This window comes from Oncorhynchus gorbuscha, linkage group LG19 (assembly GCF_021184085.1).
Source record: "Oncorhynchus gorbuscha isolate QuinsamMale2020 ecotype Even-year linkage group LG19, OgorEven_v1.0, whole genome shotgun sequence".
Taxonomy (NCBI): domain Eukaryota; kingdom Metazoa; phylum Chordata; class Actinopteri; order Salmoniformes; family Salmonidae; genus Oncorhynchus; species Oncorhynchus gorbuscha.
Genome location: NC_060191.1, coordinates 42267931 through 42290482, shown reverse-complemented (window position 1 = coordinate 42290482; position 22552 = coordinate 42267931). Strand labels below are relative to the sequence as shown.

The 22552-nt window shown below is 43.6% G+C and overlaps 2 protein-coding genes across 2 annotated transcripts in view; one reads left to right on the top strand and one right to left on the bottom strand.

Annotated features, from left to right (window-relative positions):
• The window catches only part of LOC124005566, a 35609-nt gene extending 22479 nt beyond the window's left edge, over positions 1 to 13130 (bottom strand). The window contains exon 1 of the mRNA XM_046314956.1: positions 12731 to 13130. Within this exon, the coding sequence (XP_046170912.1) occupies positions 12731 to 12990 (260 nt within the window). The 5' untranslated portion in view covers positions 12991 to 13130. The remainder of the gene's footprint in view (positions 1 to 12730) is intronic.
• Positions 13131 to 14021: 891 nt separating this feature from the next.
• Positions 14022 to 17359, top strand: LOC124005650 (gastrula zinc finger protein XlCGF26.1-like). The gene is made up of 5 exons (XM_046315090.1): positions 14022 to 14317; positions 14746 to 14893; positions 15138 to 15208; positions 15300 to 15375; positions 15504 to 17359. Exons 1-5 carry the CDS (start codon positions 14153 to 14155, stop codon positions 17042 to 17044), a joined length of 2001 nt encoding a protein of 666 aa, XP_046171046.1. The 5' UTR covers positions 14022 to 14152; the 3' UTR covers positions 17045 to 17359.
• The last annotated feature ends 5193 nt before the right edge of the window (positions 17360 to 22552 follow it).

Genomic DNA, 22552 nt, shown 5'->3' with positions numbered 1-22552 from the left:
ATCTGGGTGAGGACTATTAGGCCATGGTCGGCGGAGAAGGTGGATTATCCCAGGACGCGTAGGGGAGGAACTAGGACATTAATGGAGTGGGGTCCACGTCCCGAGCCAGAACCGCCACCATGGACAGACGCCCACCCGGACCCTCCCTATGCTCTTGAGGTGCGTCCGGGAGTCCGCACCTTAGGGGGGGGTTCTGTCACGCCTTGGTCATTGTATTTTGTGTTTTTGGTATATGTTTGGGTAGGCCAGGGTGTGACATGGGTTTATATGTTGTGTTTCGTATTGGGGTTTGTATTAATTGGGATTGTGTATGATTAGGGGTGTGTCTAGTTAGGCTTGGCTGCCTGAGGCGATTCTCAATTGGAGTCAGGTGATTCTCGTTGTCTCGGATTGGGAACCGTATTTAGGTAGCCTGAGTTCGCGTTGTATTTTGTGGGTGTTTGTTCCTGTCTCTGTGTAGTGTTCACCAGATAGGCTGTAATAGGTTTCACGTTCCGTTTGTTGTTTTTGTATTTATTCAGTTATTTCATGTACCGCGATTATCTTCATTAAAGTCATGAGTAACCTACACGCTGCATTTCGGTCTGACTCTCTTCATTCAACAGACGAACGTCGTTACAGTAGAGCTCCGAGACAGGATTGTGTCGAGGCACAGATCTGGGGAAGGGTACATAAAAATGTCTGCAGCATTGAAGTTCCCCAAAAGCACGGTAGCCTCCATCATTCTTAAAATGGAAGAAGATTAGAACCACCAAGATACCACCAACCACCAAGATACTTCCAAAGATTATCCAACTTGAATAAACGCTTGGAGGTAAGGATGACAGCAATGGTGTAGTCTACGGCGATACGGATATCACTTATTATTGATATCTACATAGCGCATTGATGTGAATCACACTGCAGCGCTCTCATTTAGCTATTTGCGCCTTACAGATTGTGGTTGTTGTCGATGGCTGTTCACAAATCTAAATGTCTATTGGAACCCAATAATTGTTGAATTCAAGAAGTTTAAGCTGCCTATCAATCATTGTTTTTAAACCAGTGGACAGCCAGTGAAAAATGTGCTCTTGCAACAGCTGCATAGTGCAGATCCCAGCCTATGTAATAAAAGTGAGGCTTTTATTGCTCAATCTAATTCTAGCTGATAAAACAAATAAATCCATAGGCCTAATGGACATATACTCAAACTCGCACACTTTGTGAGACGCAGAGTAGGTGATCGGATGATCTCCAAATGTGTGGTTCCCACCGTGAAGCATGGAGGAGGTGGTGTGATGGTGCTTTGCTGGTGACACTGTCGTTTGTTTTTCAACAGGACAATGGCCCAACACACCTCCAGGTTGTGTAAGGGCTATTTGACCAAAAAGGAGAGTGATGGTGTTGCATCAGATGACCTGGCCTCCACAATCACCTGACCTCAACCTAATTGAAATGGTTTGGGTTGAGTTGGACTACAGAGTGAAGGAAAAGCAGCCAACTAGTGCTCAGCATATGGGAACACCTTTTGGAACACCTTTAAGACTGTTGGAAAAGCATTCCAGGTGAAACTGGTTGAGAGAATGCCAAAAGTGTGCAAAGCTGTCATCAAGGCAAAGGGTGGCTACATTGATGAATATCAAATATCAAATATATTTTGATTTGTTTAACCATTTTTGGTTACTATGTGATTCCATATGTGTTATTTCATACTTTTGATGTCTTCACTATTATTCTACAATGTAGAAAATAGTAAAAATAAAGAAAAACCCTTGCATTAGTAGGTGTCCAAACCTTTGACTGGTACTGTATTGATTGATTGTATTGATTCTTGAAGAATATAACTTATAAATGCCTCATGAGTTCAAATGTCACACTCCTTGAGAACCAAAAATATAAGATTGTTTTCTTCAATGTTTGTAAACGTTGTAAATGTTAACAAACACTGTATAGCCTCATAACATGGTTCAAACTATAATGTTGATACCATGGATGGTCAGTCCTTGCATCAGTAGCTCTGTCCATTAAGTGGTTACATTTCTCCAGGCCCATCCCTCAGCGTTTAACCAAAACAGAGGCAGGACAGCCGTTTTGTTATTGTTTTATCTGTGGATTTGCCCTTTAAACAACTGCATATTATCAAGACATCAAAGTGTCACCAACAAAAAGGTCAACAATAGGCATATAGCAAATGCAGCATATGGCATTCATTTTTCACGTGTAAATAGCACTTTTCAGTAGTGCTCAAAGCATGTCATTCCATGAGCGCAGAATTTATTTTTCGACTTGAATCAATGAGCCCAATCAGTCCTCCATGACAACAAAATCATAAACAACAGAGTTGGGTTGGCTAATAATTCCTTAGTTTTGGGGTCATGCTCAGATAAAACAATTAGTCTAATCTATACTTCCATATTTCCAAGTCCTATTCTTGAAGATCAAGGGGAACAACATTTATTGGAATGACTGGAATTCTGATATCTTTACATTAAAAAATGAAATCTATCATTTAAATTGTATTATTATATGTAGTAGAAAGTGATGGGTTAGAAGAAGCCTACATAACCAACCCATAAAGTAAAATGTAACATCCATATATGGCCAGCTATGTAAACGTTAACATTGATTTACCCTGCAATAGATGTTGTTCAATTGGTAACATACATTTTTGTCTTCTTCTAATGCCTCTTAAGGGGAAAGTAATTTAAAAGTAACGGAATGTAATCAGATTACTTTACTGAGTTTGGGTAATCCAAAAGTTATGTTACTAATTACAATTTTGGACAGGTAACTAGTAACTAACGGATTACATTTAGAAAGTAACCTACCCAACCCTGGCTGTGGGGATGTTTTTCAGCAGCAGGGACTGGGAGACTAGTCAGGATCGAGGGACCGATGAACCGAGCAAAGTACAGAGAAATCCTTGATGAAAACGTGCTGCGGAGCCCTCAGGACCTCAGACTGGGGTGAAGGTTTACCTTCCAACAGGATAACGAGTCTAAATAACACAGGCAAGACAATGCTGGAGTGGCTTCAGGACAAGTCTCAGAATGTACTTGAGTAGCACATTGCTATGCAGCGACACTCCCCATCAAACCTGACAGAGCTTGAGAGGATCTGCAGAGAAGAATGGAAGAAACTCCCCAAACACAGGTGTGCCAAGCTTGTAGTGATATACCCAATAAGACCCGAGGCTGTAATCGCTGCCAAAGGTGCTTTAGCAAAGAACTGAGTAAAGGGTAAATGTGATATTTCCATTTTTTTTTATACATTTCCAAACATTTTTAAAAACCTGTTTTTGCTTTGTCATTATGGGGTATTGTGTGTAGATTGATGAGGGGGGGGAAACGATGTAATCACCGCTGTAACGTAACAAAATGTGGAAAAGGTCAAGGGGTCTGAATACTTTCCGAATGCACTGTATATTCACTTGCATCTAACATTTTATTCTTCAACTCAACATGTGTTGCACCTGTTGTTTCTTAGGTGAGAGGATGACCGACACATTGAAGAATCCTTCACTCATTTTCAAACACCAGATCATCTTTTGATGCGCCCATCTAGAAAAGGATCTCTTTCAAGACCCAGCATTTGTTTGTAGACTAAATGCAGCCCATACAACAACACAGCACAACAAGTAGAGGCCTACCCTGCTTTGCACCAAAGCCTCTTTGTTTCATATCACAGAAGAAAATCTAAGACAGCTAAGAATAAGCCCAAAGACTAACCAAAACACAAATTCTCTCCCTGTAAAATAATTCTTCAAATATATTATGGATAGGATCCGCCAAAGCTGTCTGAGCTTGCAAAAACTGCCAGCGTGTTTTTCTGACACATCATCGCCCCTGAAGGCTGATGTGCTGAGCTGAATGGTATTGGTATAGTCTGGGTGCCAGACTACATGCCACATCACTTACCAGCCAAAGGTCCTCCCTGGTATCACAACAACAACCTTGCTTATGTAACCGGAGAGGAGCTGCTGCTGCGGTCGAACAGTCAGAGGGACAATGATAGCGATAGCAGCCAGGGGACTGAGAGAGAGAGAGAGAGAGAGAGAGAGAGAGAGAGAGAGAGAGAGAGAGAGAGAGAGAGAGAGAGAGAGAGAGAGAGAGGAGAGAGAGAGAGAGAGAGGGAGAGAGAGAGAGAGAGAAATAGAGACGGACTGGGGAGCATGCGTCCTTGTATTTGAGGCCCTACTGTAGCTGTCCTTCAGAGCACACAGCTCCAATGGGAGGCTTTATGTAGTTTCCTCTCTCTCTTTCTCTTGTTGTTTCAGGGGCAACAGACAGCATAGTGATGCGTTACATCACTGACTGCAGCAGACTGAATCTCAAATCTTCTTATCTGATCTTGAGGGTGGACAGTTATTGGGGTTTTCCCTTATTTGATCTGTATGAGCCTTCAAGGGGCGGACATACAGTACCAGTCAAATGTTTCGACACACTTTTTTCTTTATTTCATTATTTTCTACAATGTAGAATAATAGTGAAGACATCAAAACTATGAAATAACACATATGGAATCAGTAACCAAAAAAGGGTTAAACAAATCAAAATATATTTTATATTTGAGATTCTTCAAAGTAACCACCCTTTGCCTTGATGACAGCTTTGCACACTCTTGGCATTCTCTCAACCAGCTTCATGAGGAATGCTATTCCAACAGTCTTGAAGAAGTTCCCACATATGCTGAGCACTTGTTGGCTTCTTTTCCTTCACTCTGCGGTCCAACTCACCCCAAACCATCTCAATTGGGTTGAGGTCGGGTGATTGTGGAGGCCAGGTCTTCTGATGCAGCACCATCACCCTCCTTCTTGGTCAAATAGCCCTTACACAGCCTGAAGGTGTGTTTTGGCGTATCGCTGCAGAATGCTGTGGGAGCCATGCTGGTTAAGTGTGCCTTGAATTCTAAATAAATCAGACAGTGTCACCAGCAAAGCACCCCCACACCATCACACCTCCTCCTCTATGCTTCACGGTGGGAACCACATATGCAGAGATCATCCATTCACATACTCTGCGTATGACAAAGACATGGTGGTTGGAACCAAAAATCTCTAATTTGGACTCATCAGACCAAAGATTTCCACCGGTCTAATGTCCATCGCTCGTGTTTCTTGGCCCAAGCAAGTCTATTCTTCTTATGGGTGTCCTTTAGTAATGGTTTCGTTGAAGCAAATCGACCCCATGCAGGCCTGATTCACGCAGTCTCCTCTGAACAGTTGATATTGAGATGTGTCTGTTACTTGAACTCTGTGAAGCATTTATTTGGGCTGCAATCTGAGGTACAGTTAACTTATCCTCTGCAGCAGAGATAACTCTGGGTCTTCCTTTCCTGTGGCGGTCCTCGTGAGAGCCAGTTTCATCATAGCACTGGGTGGTTTTTATGAATGCACTTGAAGAAACCTTAGAAGGTCTTGAAATTTTCCGGATTGACTGACCTTCATGTCTAAGTAATGATGGTCTGTCGTTTCTCTTTGCTTATTTGCAATCCAACATGGCGTAGCAGTCAGACGTATTTGTCTTGTCTTGTACCGGGAATATATATTATTTTTTCTTCGTATATATTTTGAATCGATTTTTTAGATTTTTAACCTCAACTTCAACATACTCTCCTGCAACCTGCCTCTCCCAATGTGGTATGGATCTGCTATTTTTTATACTTTAGGACCAGAACCCCCAACAGAAGCTAGCCAATTAACTAGCCACTAGCTAGTCAATCAAATCAAATCAAAATGAAATGTTTATTTGTCACATACACATGGTTAGCAGATGTTAATGCGAGTGTAGCGAAATGCTTGTGCTTCCAGTTCCGACAATGCAGTAATAACCAACAAGTAATCTAACTAACAATTCCAAAACTACTGTCTTATACACACAAGTGTAAGGGGATAAAGAATATGTACATAAAGATATATGAATGAGTGATGGTACAGAGCGGCATAGGCAAGATGGTATCGAGTACAGTATATACATATCAGATGAGTATGTAAACAAAGTGGCATAGTTAAAGTGGCTAGTGATACATGTATTACATAAAGAGATGATAGATGATAGAGTACAGTATATACGTATACATATGAGATGAATAATATAGGGTATGTAAACATTATATTAGGTAGCATTATTTAAAGTGGCTAGTGATATATTTTACATCATTTCCCATCAATTCCAATTATTAAAGTGGCTGGAGTTGAGTCAGTGTGTTGGCAGCAGCCACTCAATGTTAGTGGTGGCTGTTTAACAGTCTGATGGCCTTGAGATAGAAGCTGTTTTTCAGTCTCTCGGTCCCAGCTTTGATGCACCTGTACTGACCTCGCCTTCTGGATGATAGCGGGGTGAACAGGCAGTGGCTCGGGTGGTTGTTGTCCTTGATGATCCTTATGGCCTTCCTGTAACATCGGGTGGTGTAGGTGTCCTGGAGGGCAGGTAGTTGGCCCCCCGGTGATGTGTTGTGCAGAACTCACTACCCTCTGGAGAGCCATACAGTTGTGGGCGGAGCTATTGCCGTAACAAGGGGTGATACAGCCTGCCAGGATGCTCTCGATTGTGCATCTGTAGAAGTTTGTGAGTGCTTTTGGTGACAAGCCAAATTTCTTCAGCCTCCTGAGGTTGAAGAGGCGCTGCTGCACCTTCTTCACGATTCTGTCTGTGTGGGTGGACCAATTCAGTTTGTCTGTGATGTGTATGCCGTATGCCGAGGAACTTAAAACTTGCTACCCTCTCCACTACTGTTCCATCGATGTGGATAGGGGGGTGTTCCCTCTGCTGTTTCCTGAAGTCCATAATCATCTCCTTAGTTTTGTTGACGTTGAGTGTGAGTTTATTTTCCTGACACCACACTCCGAGGGCCCTCACCTCCTCCCTGTAGGCCGTCTCGTCGTTGTTGGTAATCAAGCCTACCACTGTTGTGTCGTCCGTAAACTTGATGATTGAATTGGAGGCGTGCGTGGCCACGCAGTCGTGGGTGAACAGGGAGTACAGGAGAGGGCTCAGAACGCACCCTTGTGGGGCCCCAGTGTTGAGGATCAGCGGGGTACAGATGTTGTTGCCTACCCTCACCACCTGGGGGCGGCCCGTCAGGAAGTCCAGTACCCAGTTGCACAGGGCGGGGTCGACACCCAGGGTCTCGAGCTTGATGACGAGCTTGGAGGGTACTATGGTGTTAAATGCCGAGCTGTAGTCGATGAACAGCATTCTCACATAGGTATTCCTCTTGTCCAGATTGGTTAGGGCAGTGTGCAGTGTGGTTGAGATTGCATCGTCTGTGGACCTATTTGGGCGGTAAGCAAATTGGAGTGGGTCTAGGGTGTCAGGTAGGGTGGAGGTGATATGGTCCTTGACTAGTCTCTCAAAGCACTTCATGATGACGGAAGTGAGTGCTACGGGGCGGTAGTCGTTTAGCTCAGTTACCTTAGCGTTCTTGGGAACAGGAACAATGGTGGCCCTTTTGAAGCATGTGGGAACAGCAGACTGGGATAGGGATTGATTGAATATGTCCGTAAACACACCAGCCAGCTGATCTGCGCATGTTCTGAGGGTGCGGCTGGGGATGCCGTCTGGGCCTGCAGCCTTGCGAGGGTTAACACGTTTAAATGTTTTACATACCTCGGCTGCAGTGAAGGAGAGGCTGCATGTTTTGGTTTGCAGGCCGTGTCAGTGGCACTGTATTGTCCTCAAAGTGGGCAAAAAGTTATTTAGTCTGCCTGGGAGCAAGACATCCCGGTCCGTGACGGGGCTGGTTTTCTTTTTGTAATCCGTGATTGACTGTAGACCCTGCCACATACCTCTTGTGTCTGAGCCGTTGAATTGAGATTCTACTTTGTCTCTATACTGACGCTTGTTTGATTGTCTTGCGGAGGGAATAGCTACACTGTTTGTATTCGGTCATGTTTCCGGTCACCTTGCCCTGATTAAAAGCAGTGGATCACGCTTTCAGTTTCACGCGAATGCTGCCATCAATCCACAGTTTCTGGTTTGGGAATGTTTTAATCTTTGCTATGGGAACGGCATCTTCAACGCACGTTCTAATGAACTCGCACACTGAATCAGCGTATTCGTCAATGTTGTTGTCTGACGCAATACGAAACATATCCCAGTCCACGTGATGGAAGCAGTCTTGGAGTGTGGAATCAGATTGGTCGGACCAGCGTTGAACAGACCTCAGCGTTGGAGCTTCTTGTTTTAGTTTCTGTCTGTAGGCAGGGATCAACAAAATGCAGTCGTGGTCAGCTATTCCGAAAGGAGGGCGGGGCAGGGCCTTATATGCGTCGCGGAAGTTAGAATAGCAGTGATCCAAGGTTTTGCCAGCCCTGGTTGTGCAATCGATATGCTGATACAATTTAGGGAGTCTTGTTTTCAGATTAGCCTTGTTTAAATCCCCAGCTACAATGAATGCAGCCTCAGGATGTATGGATTCCAGTTTGCAAAGAGTCAAATAAAGTTTGTTCAGAGCCATCGATGTGTCTGCTTGGGGGGGAATATATACGGCTGTGATTATAATCGAAGAGAATTCCCTTGGTAGATAATGCGGTCGACATTTGATTGTGACGAATTCTAAATCAGGTGAGCAGAAGGACTTGAGTTCCTGTATGCTTTTGTGACCACACCACGTCTCGTTAGCCATAAGTCATACGCCCCCGCCCCTCTTCTTACCAGAAAGATGTTTGTTTCTGTCGGCGCGGCGCGTGGAGAAACCAGCTGGCTGCACCGACTCCGATAGCATCTCTCCAGTGAGCCATGTTTCCGTGAAGCAAAGAACGTTACAGTCTCTGATGTCCCTCTGGAATTGCTACCCTTGCTCAGATTTCATCAACCTTGTTGTCAAGAGACTGGACATTGGCGAGAAGTATACTGGGGAGTGGTGCACGATGTGCCCGTCTCCGGAGTCTGACCAGAAGACCGCTACGTTTCCCTCTTTTACGAAGTCGTTTTTTGGGTCGCCGGCTGGGATCCATTCCGTTGTCCTGGGTGAAAGGCAGAACACAGGATCCGCTTCGCGAAAGTCATATTCTTGGTCGTACTGATGGTGAGTTGACACTGCTCTTATATTCAGTAGTTCTTCTTGACTGTATGTAATGAAACCTAAGATGACCTGGGGTACTAATGTAAGAAATAACACGTAAAAAAAACAAAAAACTGCATAGTTTCCTAGGAACGCGAAGCGAGGCGGCCATCTCTGTCGGCGCCGAAAGAATGTCAGTAGTAGTCAGTTAGCCACTGCTAGCGGTCATCAGCTAGCCTCAGCCTGGTCAACTCCTGCCAGTCTGCACAGTGCGATTCAACCCAGAGCATATCAGACTGCTTTTTCTCTACCACATCTCCACATCTCTGGATTCCTACCGCAAACTCTGAACCTTTTCACCTGGATCATCGCAGCTAGCTAGCTGCTATCCGAGTGGCTACTCCTGGCTAACGACTCTGTCCTGAAGCAAGCACCAGTTAGCCTGGAGCTAGCCTCATGTTAGGCCTATCTCCCGGCTAGCTGAAGAGGTCCATCAGCCACTTCTTGGGCTACAATACCTATTTTGCCAATTGGCCTGGACACTTTTACTGCCGACATGGAGCCCCACCGATCCATCACGACTGTTCTGCCGAAAAAACGTCTTAGGGGTTCCAACAGACTTTTCCATCGCAAAGTTCCCCTAAGGCCCTTCTGCTAACCTGCTATCCCCAGCCCGCTAGCTGTCTGAATCGCCGTGTCTCCAGCTCGCCTAGCTACTCACTGGACCCTATGATCACTCGGCTACGTATGCCTCTCCCTATTGTAAATATGCATTGTCCATTTCTGTTTTGGTTAGTTATTATTGTCTTATTTCACTGTAGAGCCTCCAACCCTGCTCCATATGCCTTAGCTAGCCTTTTTGTTCCACCTCCCACACATTCAGTGACCTCACCTGGTTTAAATGGTGTCTCTAGAGACAAAACCTCTCATCTTCACTCAATGCCTAGGTTTACCTCCACTGTATTCACATCCTACCTTACTCTTGTCTGTACATTATGCCTTGAATCTATTCTTCCGCACCCAGAAACCTGCTCCTTTTACTCTCTGTTCTGAACGCACTAGACGACCAGTTTTTATAGCCGTTAGATGTACCCTTATCCTACTCCTCCTCTGTTCCTCTGGTGATGAAGAGGTTAATCCAGACCCTGCAGTGCCAAGCTCCACTCCCATTCCCCAGGCGCTCTCATTTGTTGATTTCTGTAACCGTAAAAGCCTTGGTTTCATGCATGTTAACGTCAGAATCCTCCTCCCTAAGTTTGTTTTATTCACTGCTTTAGCACACTCTGCCAACCCAGATGTCCTAGACATGTCTGAATCCTGGCTTAGGAAGGTCACCAAAAATCCTGAAATTTCCATCCCTAACTATAACTTTTTCTGACAAGATAGAACTGCCAAAGGGGGCGGGGTTGTAATCTACTGCAGAGATAGCCTGCAGAGTTCTGTCATACTATCCAGGTCTGTGCCCAAACAATTCGGGCTTCTACTTTTAAAAATCCACCTTTCCAAAAACAAGTCTCTCACCGTTGCCGCTTGTTATAGAACACCTTCAGCCCCCAACTGTGCCCTGGACACCATATTTGAATTGATTGCCCCCCATCTATGTTCAGAGCTCGCACTGTTGGGTGACCTAACCCGGCACATGTTTAACACCCTAGTCCTACAATCTAAGCTAGATGCACTCAATCTCACAGAAATGATCAAGGAACCTACCAGGTACAACCCTAAATACGTAACCATGGGCACCCTCTTAGATATCAACCTGACCAACTTGCACTCTAAATACACCTCTGCTGTCTTCAAACAGGATCTCAGCGATCATTGCCTGTGTGCGTAATGGGTCAGACGTCAAACAACCATCCCTCATCACCGTCAAACGCTCCCTAAAATACTTCAGCGAGCAGGCCTTTCTAACCGACCTGGCCCGGTTATCCTGGAAGGATATTGACCTCATCCTGTCTGTAGAGGATGCCTGGTTCCTCTTTAAATGTGCTTTCCTCTACATCTTAAAAAAGCCTGCCCCATTCAAAAATGTAGAACTAAGAACATATATAGCCCCCTCGATATGCAACTTTTCAGGGAAGTCAGGAACCAATATACTCAGTCAGTTAGGAAAGCTAAGGCTAGCTTTTTCAAACAGAAATTTGCATCCTATAGCACTAATTCCAAAACGTTTTGGGACACTGTAAAGTCCATGGAGGATAAGAGCACCTACTCTCAGCTACCCACTGCACTGAGGCTAGGAAACATTATCACCACCGATAAATATCTGATAATTGATCATTTCAATAAGCATTTTTCTATGGTTGGGCATACTTTCCACCTGGCTACCCCTACCCCGGCCAACATCTTAGCACCCCCTGCAGCAGCAATCTTCTTCCTATTTTGCAACAAAGCCTCCTTCACTCATGTTGCCAAACATACCCTTGTAAAACTGACGATCCTACCGATCCTTGACTACGGCGATGTCATTTACAAAATAGCCTCCAACACTACTCAGCAAATTGCATGTAGTCTGTCACAGTGCCATCCGTTTTGTCACTAAAGTGACCTGTACGCTCTCGTTGGCTGGCCCTCACTACATATTCATCACCAAACCCACTGGCTCCAGGTCATCTATAAGTCTAAGTCTAAGTATCTCTACTTGCACATCATCATCTGCACATCCATCACTCCAGTGTTAATGCTAAATTGTAATTATTTCTCCTCTATGGTCTATTTATTGCCTAGCTCCCTCTTCTACATTTGCACACACTGTACATAGATTTTTTCATTGTGTTATTCACTGTACCTTTGTTTATGTATAACTCTGTGTTTTTTGTTTTTGGCGCACTGCTTTGATTTATCTTGGCCAGGTCGCAGTTGTAAATGAGAACTTTTCTCAACTGGCCTACCTGGTTAAATAAAGCTGAAATAAATTAAATAAAATAAAACATTTGAGCTGTTCCTGCCATACCAAATAGGGCCATCTTCTGTATACCAACCCTACCTTGTCAACACACAACTGATTGGCTCAAGCACATTAAGAAGGAAAGAAATTCCACAAATGAACTTTTAACAAGGCACACCGGTTAATTGAAATGCATTCCAGGTGATGACCTCATGAAGCTGGTTGAGAGAATGCCAAGAGTGTGCAAAGCTGTCAAGGCAAAGGTTGGCTTCTTTGAAGAATCTCAAATATATAATATATTTTGATTTGTACAACACTTTTTTTTTGTTTTGCTCGGAATTTGCTCTACTCCACTGTATATGATGATATTGTCATTGTCAGCAGGCTGGATTATGTTAATGCGCTCGATTCATACGGTATTCCTGCCTGCGACTGCTGGTGGTGCAGTATCAGGCCACGCGTAGCGTGTAATAATAATAACAACCAGCTCCACTGCAGACCTTGCCATCCCATCCATGCCCGCAACATAAACAACCAGCTTGCAACATTCTGAACCGCATTGAGCAATTCAATTATAAAAGCCTATTCCACCATAACGGTCAACCATTTCATTATGCAACTGAAATGTAATTTAAGAATTATTATGACAGCAAACGATTCCCCATTATAACACGTGTGTGTGTGTGTGTGTGTGTGTGTGTGTGTGTGTGTGTGTGTGTGTGTGTGTGTGTGTGTGTGTGTGTGTGTGTGTGTGTGTGTGTGTGTGTGTGTGTGTGTGTGTGTGTGTGTGTGTGTGTGTGTGTGTGTGTGTGTGTGTGTGTACACACACACACGTTATGGCAATGATTTACATAGATTTACCTTTGAATAGAAGAAAAATATATGTTGACCACTGAAAAAGTCGCACCTCCTCGTTTTCCTCGTATCAATGCCAAACCTAAAACCTTCTTCGCATTCCTTTCGAGTAAATCTCCTCTCCAGCCTGGAAAGTCGTGCAGACGCAATGCTTTCAGGCGCGCGGTGCCCAGACCGAGTTTGATGTAATTGCACAGAATCACACTGTACTTCGTCTGGAGACAAATTGACAGCCGTGTCCGCCAACCAATACAGCGATAATGCATAGCAACACTGCGCTTATTGGTTATGAATAGACAGGAGCAACCAATACTCTTGTTCCGACTGTTAGGCTGGCTACATGCAGTTCTTTTCAGTTTTAGGACAGAGACAGATACAGACCTGAATTAAATAATTTGCTGAGGAAAGCTATATCATTCAGAAATTGTGTTGAAATTATGTAAATAGGAATAGGCACTGCAATGGACTATGGACTTCAACAACTCAACTTTTGATCAAAGATTAACCCTTCATATGACTTGTTTTGACGTTTGGTGGACTCTCCCTGCACCCTACTTGAGGGTTTCCCAAACTCGGTCCTGGGGCCCCCCCTGGGTGCACGTGATTTGGTTTTTGAATCAGCTGTATAGTGCTAGGGCAAAAACCAAAACGTGCAAACCAGATAGTCAGTTTCCAATCTTTGTGTAACTGATTGCTGCCTCCTAGTGGTGGTTTTAAACCACACTCAATACAAATGAGGTGAAAGTAAAGGTTGCGTGTGAAAGCAGATCAGCACCATCTGATGTTTATACTTGGGGACGTGCTGTTTGATATAAACAATCTAATTTCTTTCCGAATGGCTTCAACATCTATAAACTTGACCTGAGTTTAATGGTAATTTAGCCGCAATCCTGATAGACACGAGACATAGATGCGTTGCCTTTTCTGTTCAATATGCCTTATTGTTGTATATTTTATTCTATAGATCCTGTTCGAAATCTTTAATGACTGATGTCTGGTGATTGTTGTACATATATTCGGATGTTAGTGGGATATAAAGCCTAGAGGTTAAGAGCGTTGGGCCAGTAACTGAAACGTTCGAATCCCCGAGCTGACTAGGTGAAAAAATATGTCGATGTGCCCCTGAGCAAGGCACTTAACCACATTTGCTCCTGTAAATCGCTCTAAGAGCGTCTGCTAAATCACTCAAATGTACATTTCCAATTATCTCACTTGTTGGACTTTTATTTTGAAACTGGAAAAGGCACAATAAGTCTATATATGACGTATTAGAGACGTTCTAGAAGTACCAAGGCTGCCATTTTTTTGTCTGTTGAGACGTGTAAAGGGGCCATCAATCAACTTTTGATTCAACTAGCTATCTTACTGGAACTAAAGAAGTCGAACAAAAATAGTTAATTTTAGTATTAGACTGAGGACACAATTTCAATGGATTACGAGTCATTTCAATCACAAGCAACTTCAATTTTGGCTATTGTTGTTGAAGCTTCCGTGGCAGAAATGTGCAGAGTTGAGCATGAAGCGTCAATCATGGCATCATGTAGTGAAATATCTTGCACTGGAGATGATGGTGATCAAAATGTCAACACAGGGGTGGGTGTCTTCCTACGTAGCCAGTTAACTAGTTTGGACTCAGTTTGCATAACAGTACCTAATGTAGCCTATTCCAAGATAGCTAGTTGTTCATTAGCCTTACATCTTAACGTTCCGATGCTCAGTTAATACATTTCACTGGCCAAGTCGTAACTTCAGGGGTCAGGAGGACTCGACACTCACTGGTATGATGGCCAACAGCCCAAACTGGTTTTGGAACCACTGCTTTACTAGCTGCCCCTAGTCACCCCTCCAGATAACACACTAAAGATCAACGTGTGGGATATGGGGTGTTGTTTATTAGGATCAAACGGTTGGAAATGGGCTTTAGTTTTGTAGGATCAAACTGGGAGATAAGTACATGATGTGGTTGTGATATTAGGTAGCCTAATATTGCTTCGCCACGATTTTCTTCCCATTTCCATCAGGCACGGCTTGTCTCCATCATGCACCTGTTGATGAAGGAAGCCATTCGAAAGTTATGTAGGTTATTCACAGAGTGCACTACACTTCTACAAAATGAAAATGAGACCCTGAAGAATAAACTGGAATTAATGCTGACACCACTGGAAAAGGGTGAGATCTGAAAAAGACTAATTCTGTGTTGACCAAGAGTAATCAGTTTGGTTAGTTGGGAGTGTGTCTGAAATCCACAGGAAACCTCAGATTGTAAAAATCTGAAATACAACGTTAAAATCTAAATAGTTAGAATACCATGCAGAGCATTCGATAAACTGGACAATGTAAACATATGGATCTGGTTTCATATGAAAGAGAAACCGGGTTTAAATGATTCCACTTATTTCCATTTCTCTTTTAGGTTATGTTGTGTCTCCTGCCAGTGCAATGAAAGATGGTGAGACTTCTGCATCATCAGAGGAAGACTGTGAGGTGGGTAGATTGTATTTCATCAAAACATGCCAAATGAAATCATTGTAATAGTAAGTCTGTTTTTACTGTGTGTGTATTTGTCTGTTGGCAGGAGGATGACTCAATCGACTGTTCCATCAAGGAGTGTGATATCTCAGGAATCAATGTGACATCAACCAGAGGAGAGGGTAAAACTCTTTGATTGTGTTATCTCAGTAATTCTGCTCAGTATACATCTCAACTGTATTTAGCTTATTTTGCAATTGACCAGAGGTTTATGTGGCTTTCTTTGTGTTTGCACTCTATTTGTCCTTAGGTCCTGCAGATGTTGATAATGCACGCAGAGAGAGTTCAGGCACAGACAGTGACCCCCCTGCAGGAGACCGAGAGGAAGTAAAAACAGAGCCCACATCAAGAGACCCGGAAATTGGCGTTGAACACATCCATGATGGTCTCACTGATGGCCCACTAGTCAAAACAGAGGGCAATGGAACAAATGAAGAAGTTTCATCTGCTGATGTAACAGAAACTACAGAGCACAGCTGCCCCAGAACAAAGCAGATCTTTCCCAAAAGGAAGAAATCCTTTAACTGTGACCAATGTGGGAGGCGTTTTCATCTGAGCAGCTTGCTGAAACAGCACAAGCGAGTTCACACGGGAGAGAAGCCTTTCTGTTGTGGCCAATGTGGAAAGAAGTTTATATACTTAACTTCTCTCAACAAGCATGTCTTGGGTCACTCAAAAGGGAGGACTTTTGGCTGCACAGTTTGCGGAAAGACGTTCCGTGAGGAGAGAGCACTTAAGTCCCACGAGTTTGTTCATTCAGAGGCAAAACCATTCAACTGTCTGACTTGTGGACAGGGTTTCACAACAAGAAACAGTCTTATGGTGCACCAGAGAATTCACACAGGTGAAAAACCATATAGCTGCACTATGTGTGGAAAGAGTTTTGCACAATCCAGTTACCTCACGACACATAAGAGAACACACTCCCTCGACAAGCCATTTAGGTGTGCTCAGTGTCAAAAGGGTTTCATGACTGAGCGGGCATTGAAATCTCACCAGGTAGTGCACACAGGACTGAAGGCATTTAAATGTGAGATATGCGGAAGCAGTTTTGGTCACGAGGTCAACCTTAAAAGACACAGTCTGATTCACACAGGGACTAAACCGTTCAGCTGTAAGGTGTGCGGAAAGCAGTTCAACCAATCAAGCACCCTCAAAGGACACATGCAGGTACACGAAGGATTGAAGCCCTTTATGTGTGACATTTGTGGAAGAACATTTGTATACAATTACGCTCTGAGAAACCACCAGCAGACACACATGGATGACGAAAAGAAGGACAAGCACAGGAAACCACAAAGTTGTGAGATATGTGGGAAGTGCTACAGCTCCATTGGGACGCTTAAAATACACCAGCTGCTTCACACAGGTGAGAAGCCTTTCGTTTGCTCCACATGTGGGAAAACCTTCACCCAGCGAGCTGCTTGTGTCATACATCAGAAGGTTCACACTGGAGAGAAGTCTCACATGTGCAGCGTGTGTGGGAAGAGCTTCAGTTTGCCAAACAGTCTTCGACTACATGAACGAATTCACACTGGCGAGAAACCTTACACGTGTGAAACTTGTGGGATGACCTTCCGTATCAGCGGTAACCTTAAAAGGCATATGCGTGTTCATACAGGAGAGAGGCCCTTTAGCTGTGAAGTATGTGGGAAAATGTTCAGCCAAGCTAATAATGTCAAAGCTCACATGCAGGTGCACAAAGCAGAAAAGCCATACTCATGTGACAATTGTGGAAAAAGCTTTGCCTATGTAAGGAATTTCAAGGAACACAAGTGTGTCAGTAGATAACCATTTGCAGCACTGTGAGGATTGTATCACAAAATGTGTAGTTTGGGGTGCCTACATGGTTGACAAGAGGATCAACTTTTATTATTATTATTATTATTAAGAGAGTGGGATTTAAAAATGAAATCTCTTAGTTTTAGGGTTGATGATGCTGTAAACTGATATCTGGGCATTTGTTGAGCAGGAATATGACATGGTCTCAGTAAGTTATTTATTTGTAGCAAAACTTATTTTGTTCTTTTAGCACTTTTATCAAATTGCATAAGCCTTTTCTTTAATGGACAGATATAAATGTACTGGGGGAGGGGTGGTCCAAAATCAGGGAGGGTTGTCAATTACATTGTTTTGCTTTGGGGAGGGTTGTGTGGGTTTTTTTATTGGGCAAAGGGGAGGGTAGTGTGTTTTTTTTGGGGGGGGGGTTCTCCCTGGTTTACATTCGCTCTTCTGCATGTATTTTCCCTATAGACAATGGCTTGTGGAAGAACATTTGATATTACACTAATAAACTTTAAAAATGTTTGTGAAGGTTTGGTATGATGTGGCTATAATTACGCTTTAGCTACTGCAAGCCTATGATATGAAGGCAGTGCGCCCCGGAGCTCCAACTGACTGACAGTTCAACTTGAGGTGAGGAGGTCTATTTCAGGTCTACCAGAGTTTACTCCTATAATCTAACAATATAATGCTTATCTTAATCAAAAATATTCTGATTGAAAATCTACAAATTAGCCTCCGTCTGTACATCTATAGCTGCATAGCAGACGCTATAGCCTACAAAGAAATACATTGTGAAGCATTTGCGAGTGCGACACACTAGGCTGGTAGGGGAGTCAGGGACATTAAATGCTGAGCTTTTAAAAAACATTTTGTTGTATTAAATCATTATAGTCTATAAATTGCGCATATAGGCTGTGAGTTACTTATAATTAAATAAACAGTGACTTTGAATACATTTTTAGAAACACCAGTTTGGCCAGAGTCTGGCTTTAGGATCATGCAATGGTGCTGGGAGAGCATGCCAGCATCGAAGAATATCCTCTCCGCTCTTGCAGAGCTACTGGGGTTGCAAAACACTCTTTTGGCTACTCTTGCCAGGCTGGGCAGGGATGCAGAGTTTAAAAAATATATACACTGCTCAAAAAAATAAAGGGAACACTTAAACAACACAATGTAACTCCAAGTCAATCACACTTCTGTGAAATCAAATTGTCCACTTAGGAAGCAACATTGATTGACAATAAATTTGACATTCTGTTGTGCAAATGGAATAGACAACAGATTGAAATTATAGGCAATTAGCAAGACACACCCAATAAAGGAGTGGTTCTGCAGGTGGTGACCACAGACCACTTCTCAGTTCCTATGCTTCCTGGCTGATGTTTTGGTCACTTTTGAATGCTGGCGGTGCTTTCACTCTAGTGGTAGCATGAGACGGAGTCTACAACCCACACAAGTGGCTCAGGTAGTGCAGCTCATCCAGGATGGCACATCAATGCAAGCTGTGGCAAGAAAGTTTGCTGTGTCTGTCAGCGTAGTGTCCAGAGCATGGATGCGCTACCAGGAGACAGGCCAGTACATCAGGAGACGTGGAGGAGGGCAACAACCCAGCAGCAGGACCGCTACCTCCACCTTTGTGCAAGGAGGAGCAGGAGGAGTACTGCCAGAGCCCTGCAAAATGACCTCCAGCAGGCCACAAATGTGCATATGTCTGCTCAAACGGTCAGAAACAGACTCCATGAGGGTGGTATGAGGGCCCGACGTCCACAGGTGGGGGTTGTGCTTACAGCCTAACACCGTGCAGGACGTTTGGCATTTGCCAGAGAACACCAAGATTGGCAAATTCGCCACTGGCACCCTGTGCTCTTCACAGATGAAAGCAGGTTCACACTGGGCACATGTGACAGACGTGACAGAGTCTGGAGATGCCGTGGAGAACGTTCTGCCTACAACATCCTCCAGCATGACCGGTCTGGCGGTGGGTCAGTCATGGTGTGGGGTGGCATTTCTTTGGGGGGCCGCACAGCCCTCCATGTGCTCGCCAGTGGTAGCCTGCCATTAGGTACCGAGATGAGATCCTCAGACCCCTTGTGAGACCATATGCTGGTGCGGTTGGCTCTGGGTTTCTCCTAATGCAAGACAATGCTAGACCTCATGTGGCTGGAGTGTGTCCGCAGTTCCTGCAAGAGGAAGGCATTGATGCAATGGACTGGCCCGCCTGTTCCCCAGACCTGAATCCAATTGAGCACGTCTGGGACATCATGTCTCGCTCCATCCACCAACGCCACATTGCACCACAGCCTGTCCAGGAGTTGGCGGATGCTTTAGTCCAGGTCTGGGAAGAGATCCCTCAGGAGACCAGCCGCCACCTCATCAGGTGCATGCCCAGGCATTGTAGGGAGGTCATACAGGCACATGGAGGTCACACACACTACTGAGCCTCATTTTGACTTGTTTTAAGAACATTACATCAAAGTTGGATCAGCCTGTAGTGTGATTTTCCACTTTAATTTTGAGTGTGACTCCAAATCCAGACCTCCATGGGTTGATACATTTGATTTCCATTGATACTTTTTGTGTGATTTTGTTGTCAGCACATTCAACTATGTAAAGAAAAAAGTATTTAATAAGAATATTTCATTCATTCAGATCTAGGATGTGTTATTTTAGTGTTCCCTTTTTTGAGCAGTGTATATAGGACACACCTACTCATTCAAGGGTTTTTCTTTATTTTGCCTATTTTCTACATTGTAGAATAATAGTTAAGACATCACAACTGTTAAATAACACATATGGAATCATTTAGTAAGCAAAAAAGTGTTAAACAAATCAAAATGTTATATTTGAGATTCTTCAAAGTAGCCACCCTTTGCCTTGATGACAGCTTTGCACACTCTTGGCATTCTCTCACCCAGCTTCATGAGGTAATCACCTGGAATGCATTTCAATTAGCAGGTGTGCCTCGTTAATTTGTGAAATTTCTTTCCTTAATGCGTTTGAGCCAGTCAGTTGTGTTGTGACAAGGTAGGGTTGGTATACAGAAAATATCCCTATTTGGTAAAAGACCAAGTCCATATTTAGGCAAGAACAGCTCAAATAAGCAAAGAGAAATGACAGTCCACCATTACTTTAAGACATGAAGGTCAGTCAATTCGGAACATTTCAAGAACTTTGAATTCATTAGAGTTCATTCAAGTTCATTAGAGTTACCAGCCTCAGAAATTGCAGCCCAAATATATGTTTCACAGAGTTCAAGTAACAGACACATCTCAAAATCAACTGTTCAGAGGAGACTGTGCGAATCAAGCCTTCGTGGTCGAATTGCTGCAAAGAAACCACTACTTGGCTTGGGCCAAGAAACACGAGCAATGGACATTCGATCGGTGGAAATCTGTCCTTTGGTTTGATTAGTCCAAAGCTCGCGTGTGTGGTTCCCACTGTGAAGCATGGAGGAGGAGGTGTGATGGTGTGGGGGTGCTTTGCTGGTAAGACTGTCAGTGATTTATTTAGAATTGAAGGCACACTTAACCATTATGGTTACCACATCATTCTGCAGTGATACACCATCCCATCTGGTTTGCGCTTTGTGGGACTATCATTTGATTTTCAACAGGACAATCACCCAACACACCTCCAGGCTGTGTAAGAGCTATTTGACCAAGAAGGAGAGTTATTGATTGCTGCATCAGATAATCTGGCCTCCACAATGACCAGACCTCAACCCAATTGAGATGGTTTGGGATGAGTTGGATCGCAGAGTGATGGAAAAGTAGCCAACAAGTGCTCAGCATATGTGGGACCTCATTCAAGGCTGTTGAAAAAGCATTCCAGGTGAAGCTGGTTGAGAATGCAAAGCTCTCATCAAGTGTGCAAAGCTCTCATCAAGGCAAAGGGTGGCTACTTTGAAGAATCTAAAATCTAAAATATATTTTGATTTGTTTAACACTTTTTTGGTTACTACATGATTCCATATGTGTTACTCATAGTTTTGATGTCTTCACTATTATTCTACAATGTATAAAATAAAGAAAAAACATTGAATGAGTAGGTGTGTCCAAACTTTTGACTGGTACTGTATACATACAGTGCCTTCGGAAACTCTTCAGACCCCTTAACTTTTTCCACATTTTGTTACGTTACAGCCTTATTCTAAAATATATTAAATAAAAAAATCCTCATCAATCTACTCAAAATACCTCATAATGATGAAGCAAGAACAGGTTTTTAGACATTTTCGCAAAATATAAAACAGAAATACCTTGTTTACATAAGTATTCAGACCCTTTGCTATGAGACTCAAAATTTAGCTCACATGAGAACACAGTGGCATCCATCATTCTTAAATGGAAAAGTTTGGAACCACCATGTCTCTTCCTAGAGTTGGCCGCCCGGCCAAACTGAGCAATCGCAGGAGAAGAGCCTTGGTCATGCAGGTGACCAAGAACCCAATGGTCACTCTGACAAATTTCCTCTGTGGAGATGGACGAACCTTCCAGGAGGAAAACCATCTCTGCAGCACTCCACCAATCAGGCTTTTATGGTAGAGTGGCCAGGCGGAAGCCGCTCCTCAGTAAAAGGCACATGAAGCCCACTTGGAGTTTGCCAAAAACACCTAAAGGACTCGGGCCTATGTATTCTCAGGTCTGGTGAAACCAAGATGGAACTCTTTTGCCTGAATGCCAAGCGTCACATCTGGAGGAAACCTGGCAACATCTCTATGGTGAAGCATGGTGGTGGCAGCATCATGCTGTGTGTACGTTTTTCAGCAGCAGGGACTGGGAGACTAGTCAGGATTGAGGGACCGATGAACTGAGCAAAGTACAGAGAGATCCTTGATGAAAACCGGCTCCAGATTGCTCAGGACCTCAGATTGGGGTGAAGGTTCACCTTCCAACAGGACAACGACCCTAAGCACACAGCCAAGACATTGCAGGAGTGACTTCGGAACAAGTCTCTGAATGTCCATGAGTGGCCCAGCCAGATCCCGAACTTGAACCTGATCGGAAATCTCTGGAGAGACCTGCAAATAGCTGTGCAGCAATGCTCCCCATCCAACCTGACAGAGCTTGAGAGGATCTGCAGAGAAGAATGGAAGAAACTCCCCAAATGCAGGTGTGCCAAGCTTGTAGCGTCAAACACAAGAAGACCCTAGGCTGTAATTGCTGCCAAAGGTGCTTCAACAAAGTATTGAGTAAAGGGTGTGAATACTCATGTAAATTTGATGTTTCAGTTTTTTACTTGTAATATATTTGTAAAAATTTCAAAAAAATCCCAATTTGCTTTGTCATTATGTGGTATTGTGTGTAGATTGAGGGGGGGAAACTATTTAATCCATTTTAGAATAAGGCTGTAATGTAACAACATTGTGAAAAAGTCAAGCGGTCTGAATCCTTTCTGAATGCACTGTATGTATTATTTTAACTGACAAATAAAATGAATCAATCAATCCAAACTGTGCAGCAGCCAACTGATGAATGAAAAGAGACATCTGTTACAAAACACCAAGTTTAAAGA